The sequence below is a fragment of the Glandiceps talaboti genome, chromosome 2 (assembly GCF_964340395.1).
Source record: "Glandiceps talaboti chromosome 2, keGlaTala1.1, whole genome shotgun sequence".
In the NCBI taxonomy this organism is placed as follows: Eukaryota; Metazoa; Hemichordata; class Enteropneusta; family Spengelidae; genus Glandiceps; species Glandiceps talaboti.
Window position 1 is genome coordinate 708,424 of NC_135550.1, and position 13,570 is coordinate 721,993.

The window sequence follows — 13,570 nt, forward strand, 5'->3', positions numbered from 1 at the left end:
TCAAAGTAAATATGAATGACAAAGCAAATTTGCCTCAATTTCATTATTATTTGTCACATTATATACTTAAGGAGAATTATAGTTGTACAAAAAATGAAAAGGAAATTACAAAAGAAGACGGCTTTCATTTTGCAATTTGTCAGATGTTCGTACACTTCTGAAACAGTAGTCAAGGATTTGTTGTTGAGATCATCAAACATGCCTGAATTCAACATTGAAATGTTTGAAGAGATTAGCAATTTTGCTGAAGAGTTTATATCTTCTGTAAAACACAGAATGTATAGTTGTAGATAAGAAACTACGTTCAGAGGAAATGCTGCCATTCATAGTTTTACTTATGATCTCATGACAAGTTGTACAAGTGACTCTTTCAGCCAGTTTTATATGCCCAGATCTTATATTTGTAGTGTATTGATAAATGTTAGTATTTAACTTTAACTTACAGTCATTATTGAACCATTAACCTTTACACCACCATGTTGGCATATATGCAAACATTTCTGGGTTCCCAGGCCATGTTAGTCTCAGTTATCCAGCCTCTCGCCTACTAGACCACCCCAAACAAGAGTCTGGGAAAACCACGTTCCAACTACCCCAACGATGGAAGTCACACAGTACACTTCTTCCAAGAATAAAAAATGAACTTACGAGGCTTGTCTGTTGTTACTAATATATATCAGTCACTTGAGAAGTGATAATCAGTAGCAAAGGTACCCAAATCGTTCAGCCTGCAATGTTGGACATGAAGTACTCCCCATAATGCACTGCTCCAGAGGCTACTTCCATGGGTGAGTTGAAATCTCATTTCCCCAGACTTTCGTTTGGGGTGTCTCATAGGCAGAGCCCCAGCGGAGGCTGGGTAACCAAGACTAAGGCCATGTCAGCATATATGCAGACAGTCCTTTCCAGGTTCCAAGGCCACATCTACATATATGTAGGCAAGTTAACTCATTTGCATAAGCCAAATTTTCACCTCTTCACCTCATATCTGGTTAAATTTATAGTTAGGATTGGTTGTATGTTTTATTATTCCTTTCAAGGTAAATTGATAATTGAAGAGCAGGTAAGATCATCCTCTGTAGTGGAAAAAGTCCTTGACCTAGGGAGACTTTTGCATGAAACGTCTATGGCATCTTAAAGGGGAACGCCACTCCAGAAAATAGAAACAGATTCATAAAGTATGGGTACTGGAGTCATTTCATGATTTTACATCACCTACAATTACCGGTATTTACAATTTCAGAGAAACATCTGGTTGATGTTGTGCATGTGTAAGGTATCTTTGCTATGGGCTATTACATCATGGGAGATAGCAGAAATATGTTATTCAATGGTTGAACACTGAATAATCACAACAACTGTTTAATACACTGAAGTATAGCATTTTGTACTCATGAATATTTAATTTTCAACCATTGAATAAGTTAAATGTATTTCTACAGATTCCCATGATGCAATAGCCCACAGCAAAGATAACCTATAAATGCACAAGATCAACTTGATGTTTCTCTGAAATCATAAATAATTGTATGGAATGACTTTCCAGAATCCATGTTTTATGAAAATATTTCTATTTCCTGGAATGGTGTTCCCTATGACATGTTTTGTGTAATAATTTCTAGTCACTTCTTCCCTATACCTGCAACTGCTGTCAATGATACATTCACAGTTACTTATACATAGATATTGTACCTGTGAGTTAGTTTATGTGTAAGTATAGTGTAGTAAGAGGTTGCAATCTTGTGAAAGCTTACTTTTGACTGTGATGTGAGTTGGATTTTAGCACACTATAGTGTTACATTGACATCATCAATAGATGTACACACAGATAAAATGACAATGGAAGGTACTGGTACTTTTTTGGGTGCAAACCCAATACAAGTTATCATCATGTTTATGCTATCATACGGCGCCCATTTACTAGACACAAAGATTCATTACTGTTGGCTCTCCTATAAATGATTGGCTTATCAGTAACGAGTGTACACAACAACAACTATTTCAATACTGCAGGCCATACTGCATCAAGAGCAAGTCATATTATGATTCACTATACTGCAGGCCATACTGCATCAAGAGTAAGTCATATGATTCACTATACTGCAGGCCATACTGCATCAAGAGTAAGTCATATTATGATTCACTATACTGCAGGTAATACTACATCAAGAGTAAGTCATATTATGATTCACTATACTGCAGGCCATACTGCATCAAGAGTAAGTCATATTATGATTCACTATACTGCAGGTAATACTACATCAAGAGTAAGTCATATTATGGAAGAAAACTGTTCCAGTTACAGCTGTAATTGCAACTGTCAACCTTCTGTATAGTGGTAGATTTACTCTTTGTATATTACCTTGTTATTGTGGTGGCATCATGATGGTTGGAGTGGCCGACTTTGAATCTACAGGTTACAGGTTCAAGCCCCATAGCTGCCATTTGTTTCTGAATGGCTAAGGTCCTTGGACAAGATTTGAACCATGGCTATGCCAGCTTATAATTGGGCACCTGGTAGGATAGAGGTTGCAATGTGAATGTTTTAATCCTATGTGCTTATAGAGGCTGCAATGGATTTTATGCTCCCCAGGGAGTTGAGGAAGTAAAGGACTGTTGAGCCGCTTTAGATCCGTGACGGGTAATAATTGTAAAGCGCTTTGAGCACGGAGTGGAAAAGTGCTATATAAAAACTAACATTATTTATCAATACTAAGGAATCTAGGATCATGTTATCAATTTTAGTTTGATATTCCTTGTGATCTGATAGATTTTCTCATAACTAATCCTGCAAAATTGTAAAAATGTTATGTAGTGATATGTTGTTACATGGTATTGAAATAAAAGTCAAAGCATGTCAATAGAAACTTTTACTTTTGTGTCACATTTTATTCAAGGTCATTTATTCATTTTGAAAAATCTTGAAAACAGTGTCAGATTCCAAATCAAAAGAAGAGGTGAATTTAAAAGAAAAGCAATGCATGATTTCACACATTTTATATTATTTATGTTACAGTTGATGTCTCTACAATTGTCTACATTTAAAATCGAGTTCCAGTATGTACACAGAAACACACACACACACACTCATTCTCCTGGCTATCTTTAATGAAAATCAAAATCACACAAGCAGTAACAGTAACCTGTTCAATGCACACATCATAGTCTTTCTGTCAATGTTGTTTTCACTACCATAAAGTCTTGACAGTTCAATAGCCAGGTTGAAAAGGACAGAATTATGTTTTGGTAAATAAGCTAGATCTTGATGTGCATGTGATGGAATAGCCATTTGCTCACTTTGGTTTTTCAGCACATTTACTTTCTTGCCTCTAAATAGTCGTCCTTCCTAAACATCAAACTACTCTGGTATTTGGACTGTGCTGTATGAAATTCAGGCCGTAACATGTCATAGCGACTGAGATAAGGTCTCTTGGCATCCACTCTAGGTCTGGGTTCTACTTCATTCAGACGCTCTCTCTTATCCAAGAATAAACTCTCGTCATGAGGACCCTTTGGAATTATACCACTTTGGTCACAATTCTATGAAGGAGAAAACATTTACTTTAAGAGAAAATGATGCATTTTCTTACTAAATTATTAATGTAAGAATTCCTACATTTGCCCCGTTTTACCATTTTCAACTTTTGAAGTGAAAAATAAATTAAAATGCCAAAATTTTGAAAAAAATATTTGCATTCCAACAGAAAGTATGGAACAATAGCTAACACTTTACTGTACATGGCCTCACGACTATTCACAAGAACTATAAAATACAGAAATATGTGCACTGTACGTTGTAGTTGCAAGTGGCTGCTGTAACTACTAGCACAACCTAACACACAGGGTACATCAAGCACTGATACATAACCTGTACATCACAGTTATGTTGTATTGACAATGACATAAAATTATATACATTACTTTATTGTCACTTTGTCTCCAGGTTAGTATCCTCCCTGCAATTAATTGTATATAGGTCGGTGATACTTCTATGCATGGAAGTAGAACCCGTTCTACTTCCATGTTCCATGCTATCGGGAAGTACCACTGACCCATTCCGTGTTGATATTTATAGAATACTGCATGATTTTGATGTACAGATAACATATATTAGTTGTTTGAGGTGTACATAAAACTTTTCTGAAAACTACATGTATTTACCTTCATAATCAGTTCTCTGTTTTTCATGTCATTTTTCCATTCGGGAACATATCGCCTTGGTATCACTGGGTGATATTTGGAAAATTTTGGAACACTGAAAACAAGAAAGGTCCACGTTATGATCAGACGTATAAATTATAATCTTTCAATGTATCAAAACTACCAGATTTCAACGAGTCTTGACGAACACCTTGGAAACTGAGCTACAATACTATACAGTGGCTTCCTTTCTTATTTCAGTTTGAATGATAGTGACTATAGTGTTACTGCAGTACAACAATCGTGATAAATTTGTGATACTGATAGATAAGAAAACGTTGCTGTGCCACACAAAGTCTGCGTATTCGTGTAATTTTTGAAATCGTGAAGATGACTTAGTTGACATTATTCTAGATTTTTGGTTTAAGTATATATGCTAAAGCCGAAAACGATAAACACTGTACCTGATATAAGTGCCACCCGTTGCTAAGCGGTCAGCCATCTTCGACGCTCTCTTTGTTTACTTTGAACACTATTTATCACGCTATGCACCAGAGTCTATGAGTATGATCGTAGAGGGCGCACTACTGTGCCACATGTCCGCGGTGCGGTGCCGCATGCAGTCTGGCGGTGCCGCGGATCCGACATCGACAGTCTGCACGTCCGCTCCGAAGGCTACAGTCTGGACATTCGTCTGCGCATATTTATCATGCATTAATGTTGAAATCCTACTTCGGTCTAAATATTCATAGAATTTGATGCTTTTATAGAGTTTGAATTTTTAAATACAACATGACAAACATTATTATGACTCTGAGTAAGGCTCTCTGAGAAGTGGAAATTCCAGCAAATGTTCGGAAAGAATTACAACATTTTTATCGATTGATGAGAGAGTACATCGTGACTTATTATCCAAGTGACATATTTTCGACACAAAAAAATATACGTAAAGTTAAATGTTCTTTGATGAAAAACATGTTTACACATAAACAAGCAACAAGAAAATCACATGAGATGAAATTTATATCTGGAAAATACATGGGCCAATTGTGTTTATTATTTTTAAAACATCGCATAGAAATTATAACTCCTAGCTGATCAATGATGACTAAAACTGAATTATCGAAAATAAAAATTGCCTTGAAAGTTTGACTGTCATGTCATTTGACTTTATCGGCAAATAAAGGCCGTGGTCAAATTTCGTGAATTTTCATACAGTTATTAACTGTGCGGTGATTTTTAGCATGATGCATTTTGATCAAATTTTACTTGCATACGGACGGAAAACGAGCCAGTAAAACCTACAGTAGTCGAGAGTACGTTGCACTATATTTCTAAAAACAAACAAGGTTACAATGTTCAGAGATATAGCATCTCGAAGGAACACATGAAATAGCGCGCCATTTGACGTGATTCAACTCTGACCGTATGCAAATGAGATCGAATGTCCAGACGACTGCAGCTAGCTGGCTTGGCGTGCATGCAGCTGAAGAATTATCTACAGATATATCTGCACGTCCGAGATATATTAGACTTGGTCACAAAATATCAGAAATAATAATTACATCAATGTGTTTCTGAGGTAAGGAATATAAATGTCACATTTTGCATGTGTACTAATTCACAACGACATCGTTTTGTTCAGTTCGGCTGAGGGATGGCCCGATAAGGTATCCGTGGATAATAAAAATCCCTTGGTTCATCATGTGTGTTAGCTGCAATAATTGTAGCGTTTGATGTGATTTTGAGATCTTTTTCGTCAGTATTTGTGCCTTTTTCGTTCCGAATCAAACGCTACAATTCCTCTAATGCAAATGCAAATAGACGAGACCACATTGAAAACGTGAGCGAGGGGTCAGCGTACTACCCGTTTCCAACTGCTGCATGCCTTGCTACATTTGCCGATTTTGACGGAATTGGGGTACCTATGAACACTTTTTAGGTCTTGAAGGCTCCGTAATTAATGTTGGCGTTAGGAAATGTCCGATATTTTGCCAGGTAAGGCGTAATTTAGCAGAAAATTCCACCCAACTTTGCGATTCAGATCTGAATCGCTTCCGTCTATTTGCATTAGAGGAATTGTAGCGTTTGATTCGGGTTAAACGTCGGAACGAAAAAAGGCACAAAAACAGACGAAAAAGCCCTCAAAATCACACCAAACGCTACAATTATTGCAGCTACATGTGTGTCGGCATAACGTCATGCTCATTTTAAACATTCGGTGCATTGACGACGTTTGCTGGTAAACTGCTCCATGTGTTAACAGTTCTTGGTGTAAAGAAGTATTTCCTGGTATTAAGTTTTACGGTTGGTTTGAGAAGTTTTAAATTGTGTCCACGTGTATTGATAATGAAAGCTGAAATGACAGGTCACACACTTCATGTCCGTGTAGTTGCTTGTAGACTTGACTTCGACTGTTCGACTTTCAATGTATCAAAACTACCAAACTTCAACGAGTCTTGACGAACACCTTGGAAACTGGGCTATACAATGGTATGGGCTTCCTTTCATATCTAGTGTTTGGTCAACAGACTCTTGTTGTCGAAGTAAAATCCCTAACCCTATTAGATTACTGAGTGTCTCGTGACATGCGTGACCGGCGCCTGTCAGCAGACTCGAGTCGGCAGCAGTGGACGTGCTCGTGAACCCCAGGTTCTACTTCCATGGTAGTACCTTGGAGGAAATATACTGACCCATTGGAAATACAGGTTCACTTTTCGTCACGTTTTTGTTCATAAAGCTATTTTGCTCACGCTCAGAGTATAGTATAGCATCTTATTTCAAGTGTGGCCAGTTTCACAATAATGAATGTTATTGATTCGACAAACTTTAGTTGTTAGATTAACTACCTTTACCCGTTGCTCATGGATCGTGTTCTACGTATTTCATCATGTAATACAATCAGGTGGTGGTCATTTCGTCCCAAAACGAACTCGTCCCAAATCAACTCATCCCAATATAAAGTTTGGGCCAACTCGTCCCACAACCAACTCGTCCCATTCAAAGAATTCCTGTGTGGTTCATAATTAACTGCAAATAGGCATAACACATGTAGCGTCATAGTCCTGCTTGCCGATGGTGCACAGGTCTATGCTGTCTTGAGGATAAAAGGGACGACTAACTCTATGCAAACAGGACTACCCTAGTGGCGTCATAGATCGTACATCAAACTTTCTGTCATCGTATTTTTCATATCAAAGTTCGGAAACATAACTATAAAGTAATTGTTTGTAATTTCATAACTTTCGATAGATGAAAAGTCGTGTTGCCTTCCTGAAAGAATCTGCCAAAGTTGCGTGATTTCATGTTTGTGTTCTGAACGCGTTGCTAAACACAATATTTGTGTACACCTCGTTACGTGTTCATGTACATGATGATTTTAGCGTGTATCTAAACCTCGTTGATAATTTCTTTTTTAAATGCCAGAAAGTTACAATTAATTTACAACAAAAATGTGAAGTTTTTAGCCTGAAAAAAGTAAACAATGTAACAATGCATGTAGATGTACTAAGTACTTGCACGATTTGATCTTTGCCATCAGTAATGTTCTGTCTATTGTTATACCTTACTATGTATTGTTGCATCTATTCAAGCTTGCTGGTCATTGACAGTCGATCGAGTTATAGTATTTTTTAGCCATAGACACTACGTGTTACGTCAAAAGGTTGTACTTTGATGAAATGATTGTATTGCATTTATGTGTCTGAGTCAAACATCGTCAGTGTCTTATAAAAATGCTACACAAAAGATAATTTAATACATAGAAAGAAATAGAAACGTGGTAAGCAATGTAACCAGTGACTGGGCCAAACGTCAGCCTAAAATAGCGATATTTCCAATGATTGGTATAGAGCGACACTAATGTGATGTGTATTATTTCTAGACAAGAAAGACTATCTATGCTACAATACCTCACCTTATGTCAATATGTCAGTCTTCGAAATAAGTACTATCTTCAATCATATTCTACTAAGCTTCTTGCTTCATTTATGGTAATGCTACGGTTGTGAGCATTAGATTCATAAGCACTGTCAGACTGGGATTTCCGAGATCATATTCAAAACATGTATTCTATAGGATTTTAAAAAGGAAACTGCTCAACGGAACCCACCAACCCAATCTGATGTACAGTCATTACAGTTTATAATGTCATTATAATGTCATTTTTTAAGTTGTTATATCCACAATTTTCTTGATTCTGTGTATTAATTATTATCATTGCCGTTGATTGTGTGACAGTCAATCATAGCCTCATGTAAATAAAAAAAGACATTCGAATTGTGATATATCATTGGAGTCTGGTTGCTTAATTTTTACGGTCGTTCTACATATGATCAAGATACGGTACAAATGACATTGAAACAATAGCAAGTACCATTTTAAATGAACACGGTGACAAACTTCAGTAGAACTTTGAAACCTTGTCTGTGGTAAATTAACCAAATTTTGATTGTTATAGATTGTTATAGATTTTAAAGAAAAGCCATTCCTATTTTATATCCTTGGACGATTTACAAATTCACTTGAATTTCGAAAGGTTCATTCTATGTCATTTGGATTCCACTCGTTTAATAGTCACGGAACGCAAGTACATGAGTGCCGGGTATCATGAGATCTAATCTGCCCATTCGTCATATTTCGGTTAACATGTTGCATCCGAGATGGGACGAGCTCATTTTGGGACGAGATGTCTGGCAACCAATACATCATACATGTGGTCATAACCTTAACATGGTGGTGCACACATGTGTATACGCGGCTGAAGTCGCGGTTGTTCGAAAAAAAAACAGATACTATCAAAACGTAAATTAACAGTTTTGAGAACTGATATAATGCTTGAGCGATCAATTTTGAAGGTAATAAGAACGTGTATTTGACACCGAAACATATCTTAATGGATGTCAAAGGTCATGCCTGTTACGAGCACGACGTACTTTTGACAGGCGTCGGGTACGAGCACGACGTGCTCGTGACTGGCGCCTGTCAGCAGACTCGGCCATTAAATTATGTAGTACATGACACGGACTACCTGGTACTAGTAGTATTCATTTAGAAGAGATATGTGTTGTATCATGCGATATAGTTAGCTGCAATAATTGTACTAAATTTGTAGTGTTTGATGTGATTTTGAGGGATTTTTCGTCCCGTACAAAACAGACAAAAAAGCCCCCAAAATCACATCACATGCTACAATTATTGCAGCTAGCATCATAGTATACGAAAAGAGAACTTCGGAAGTGCTGATGTAAAAATAATTGCTCCAGCAATGCGCTCTTTACTGATGTCAAAGAAAGTACAGGAAAGACAAAGGGGAAGGGGGGGGGGGGGGCAGTCTGTTTTTGATGGGGATCATCGTTTTTAGAAAGTGTTCAATAAAAGTGTGTAATGGAAGGACATGTCATATGTAAGAACTATTCATTTCTACAATACATGAACATGAGCACAATTATCTCTTTAACTGTACACTGTTATCACTGGCAGTTTTGCTGATGAAGTACATGTATATCACATAGACCTACATGTACACAGTGATAAACTGATACATGTAGGCTAAACAGTAAGGCTGCTTTCACAAAAACTTGTTTGAGTAATCTCCAATGACTGCTTGTTTCATCTTCTTTTGATTGGGTTCCTTACCATCTACACAGTGACACTTAGCGGTTTCACAGTCTTCTGTTGAAGCATGATCGCGACCTTTGTTCACATTTATAGTGTTGTATTGTTTTGTGTTGATACAAATGTGATATCGATCTACAATGTATGTACCAAAATGAAAACAATCGACTCTCCGTACCACAGAAAGCAAAGCAAATCAGACTACGCATTGTTTTAAAAAAATTACAATCATACTGAAGATATTTTATGATGCTAACTTGCCTTCTTATTAACGTTAAAACACCAATTTCAAAGCATTTTATCTGTTTTCTGTCATTCCACTTTGATCATGGCCACACCCGTGGGGAGCTCAGGTAAATTGATCCGATCCAGAGTAATATCGCGTACTGATAGCGAGTTTTGTAGACCCAAGCCTACGGCCCTCGCGATCAGTACACGATTATAGTAGTATTGCTCCGGATCAAAACGAGGCAACAACTTTACTTTTAGATGAAACGTTGCAAAAAAGGAATGGACGACTGTCAACAGTGTACTGCAGGAATGAACATAGTGATAATAATAAACATCACATTGGATGTATAGCACCTCATATCCACGACAGTGCTTGTACATGTAGGTACTGCACAGAAGAAACCTCCAATAAAAATGAAATACTGCTAGAAAAAAAAAGTTAAAATGTAAATGTATGTGTAGACTTGAATGCCTTGAAACCTACACAAGCATGTAAATGTAGACTTGAAACCTACACATGTATATAAATGAAGACTTGAATGCCATGAAACCTACACATGTAAATGTAGATGTGAATGCCTGGAAACCTACACATGTATGTACATGTAAATGTACACTTGAATGCCTTGAAACCTACACATGTATGTAAATGTAGACTTGAATGCCATGAAACCTACACATGTTCATGTAAATGTAGATGTGAATGCCTGGAAACCTACACATGTATGTACATGTACATGTACATGTAAATGTAGACTTGAATGCCTTGAAACCTACACATGTACGTGTAAATGTATATTTGAATGCCTTGAAACCTACACATGTATGTAAATGTGAATGTAGACTTGAATGCCTTGAAACCTACACATGTATGTGAATGTAGACTTGATTGCCTTGAAACCTACACATGTATATGTACACGTAAATGTAGACTTGAATGCCTTGAAACCTACACATGTATGTACATATGAATGTAGACTTGAATGCCTTGAAACCTACACATGTACATGTAAATGTAGACTTGAATACCTTGAAATCTACACTTCTGTAAATGTAGACTTGAATGCCTTGAAACCTACACGTATGTAAATGTAGACTTGAATGCCTTGAAACCTACACAAGCATGTAAATGTAGACTTGAATGCCTTGAAACCTACACATGTATGTAAATGTAGACTTGAATGCCTTGAAACTTGCACGTATGTAAATGTAGACTTGAATGCCTTGAAACCTACACATGTATGTAAATGTAGACTTGAATGCCTTGAAACCTACACGTATGTAAATGTAGACTTGAAACCTACACATGTATGTAAATGTAGATTTGAATGCCGTGAAACCTACACATGTATGTAAATGTAGACTTGAATGCCTTGAAACCTACATGTGTATATTGTACATGTAAATGTAGACTTGATTGCCTTGAAACCTACACATGTATGTAAATGTAGACTTGAATGCCTTGAAACCTACACATGTATGTAAATGTGGACTTGAATGCCTTGAAACCTACACATGTATGTAAATGTGGACTTGAATGCCTTGAAACCTACACATATATGTAAATGTAGACTTGAATGCCTTGAAACCTACACATATATGTAAATGTAGACTTGAATGCCTTGAAACCTACACGTATGTAAATGTAGACTTGAATGCCTTGAAACCTACCCGTATATGTAAATGTAGACTTGATTGCCTGGAAACCTACACAAGCATGTAAATGTAGACTTGAATGCCTTGAAACCTACACATGTATGTAAATGTAGATGTGAATGCCTGGAAACCTACACATGTATGTACATGTAAATGTACACTTGAATATTCATCACAGGCCAGACTGGCTTTTATCATCATGAATCTAATATCAGAAACTTTGTCCATATGTTGGAAACCAGTATAGTTTAACTCCTCCCATCAACTGTCTATAGTATTACGTTAATTACTAGTTTAATGTCATATTCATTACCAATCATGCCACTCCCGACAGTATTGTTTACACATGACACCATCCTCGGTTTATCATGAAGAGCTGATGATAGAAATGGCATTTCCTTAATTAACTATAATATGTAGTCTATACATACATGTAGTTCCTTTGATTGATACCGTGCATCCAACCTCAAACATCCTTGCAACAGATGTAACTGTAATTCACTTCTTTATGAGAACACCCCCTTGACTTGTAGTTTTAGAGCTTATGTAAACTTGTAGAGTTTGTAATAAACTTCAGATGTCATTGTTCAGGCTTATCATTGGCACAACCATATGTTGTTGTTTAGATTGTATTATATTGTTTTCATAGAACTTAAGGGCTATTAGGCTATTAATCCTCTTTGGAAAATGCAGCATTGCCTTTTTTTTACAACACAACAATCCAGGTTTTTATTACAATAGTGTAGCGTGGGTTCACAGGGAATTCAAAAATCATTGAAAAGCCATATTTTAACAACCGAATTACATCAAATCTTTGTGGATTTTTTGTTTTGACGTGACGTGACGACTGGCACAGCTAACCTCATTATACTATACCTAGAGTACAATGTATATTGAATTTCACTCAATCGTGCCCTAATTTATGTAATGTTCAAACAAGGATGACAAGTTGCCCCTTGTGAATATTAACAGTTGTGCAATTGTTTAGCCATAAAAAGTACATGTATTGTAAACTAGGGCCATGTAGAAGTTCATCACACTTTTCCTATCAACTGGAATTGTGGCTAAACATGTAATTAGCACAACTGAACTGAGGTTCAGTAGTGCTATAGGTATCACCCGGCGTCTGTCTGTCTGTCTGTGTGTGTGTGTAAACAAAAACCGCTGAACCGATTGCCACGATATTTGGTGGGTCCATTACCGTGGGTGTCTAGTTGGGAAATTGTTCAAATCAAAATGATCACATCATCGTACCAATCTCTTATTAGAGATAAGAAGAAGAATTTCACAGAACTGGATAAGCGTAAACTGCTCAATGCCGCCAAGCAATCTAACTCAAGTGAGTTTTGGTCTTTGTTAAAAACTAAGGCAGCAGGGCCATTCAGGAATATTCAACTAGAAGATTGGTTTAACTTTTTTTCACAACTTTTTTCTGATTCTGGTGCTCAGTCTTCTTCAATTAATGATTCATTTCTAGAAGAAGTAAAAGAATTCTTAGAAGGGTTAGATAGTAACTCTGATTTTGACCTTGATGTCGACACTGATATCCTTGACCATGAAATTACTAGTGACGAACTAGACAGTTCAATCAATCGTTTAAAAGTTAATAAGGCCCCAGGTCATGACGGAATTGCACCAGAAATATTTAAACATGTTCCAACGGATTTCAAAATTTTACTTCTTGTACTCTTCAACAAAATTCTCTCTACGGGGTCTTTTCCCGGGCAGTGGGTGAAAGGTTTGATTGTTCCGCTTCACAAAAAAGGGTCCAAGGATTGCGTAAATAATTATAGAGGTATAACCCTTTTGCCGACCATAACGAAAATCTTTAGCGATATCATTTATCAGAGATTGCTTGCGTGGGTTGAGCAGTATTACCCAATAGTTGAATTACAAGCCGGATTTAGGAAAAATTATTCTACCATAG

The 13,570-nt window shown here is 36.8% G+C and overlaps 2 protein-coding genes across 5 annotated transcripts in view; one reads left to right on the forward strand and one right to left on the reverse strand.

The window, feature by feature from the left end:
• Window positions 1-2,885: 2,885 nt before the first annotated feature.
• LOC144453525 (sperm-associated microtubule inner protein 10-like) lies at window positions 2,886-4,649 on the reverse strand. Its single transcript, XM_078144839.1, has 3 exons — window positions 4,605-4,649; window positions 4,162-4,255; window positions 2,886-3,540 (listed from the first exon to the last, which is right to left on the reverse strand). The coding sequence occupies exons 1-3, from the start codon at window positions 4,640-4,642 to the stop codon at window positions 3,316-3,318; spliced, it is 357 nt and encodes a 118-aa protein (XP_078000965.1). The 5' UTR covers window positions 4,643-4,649; the 3' UTR covers window positions 2,886-3,315.
• A 940-nt stretch (window positions 4,650-5,589) lies between these two features.
• LOC144448494 (small ribosomal subunit protein uS12m-like) overlaps window positions 5,590-13,570 on the forward strand; it is a 55,384-nt gene continuing 47,403 nt past the window's right edge. For 3 of the 4 annotated variants that reach the window (XR_013482104.1, XR_013482105.1, XM_078138759.1), the window contains exon 1: window positions 5,590-5,722. The gene's annotated coding sequence lies outside the window, so the exon portion shown is untranslated. Of the gene's footprint in view, window positions 5,723-5,995; window positions 6,139-13,570 lie in introns of those variants that run through there. The other variant, XM_078138767.1, reaches the window with a different exon arrangement.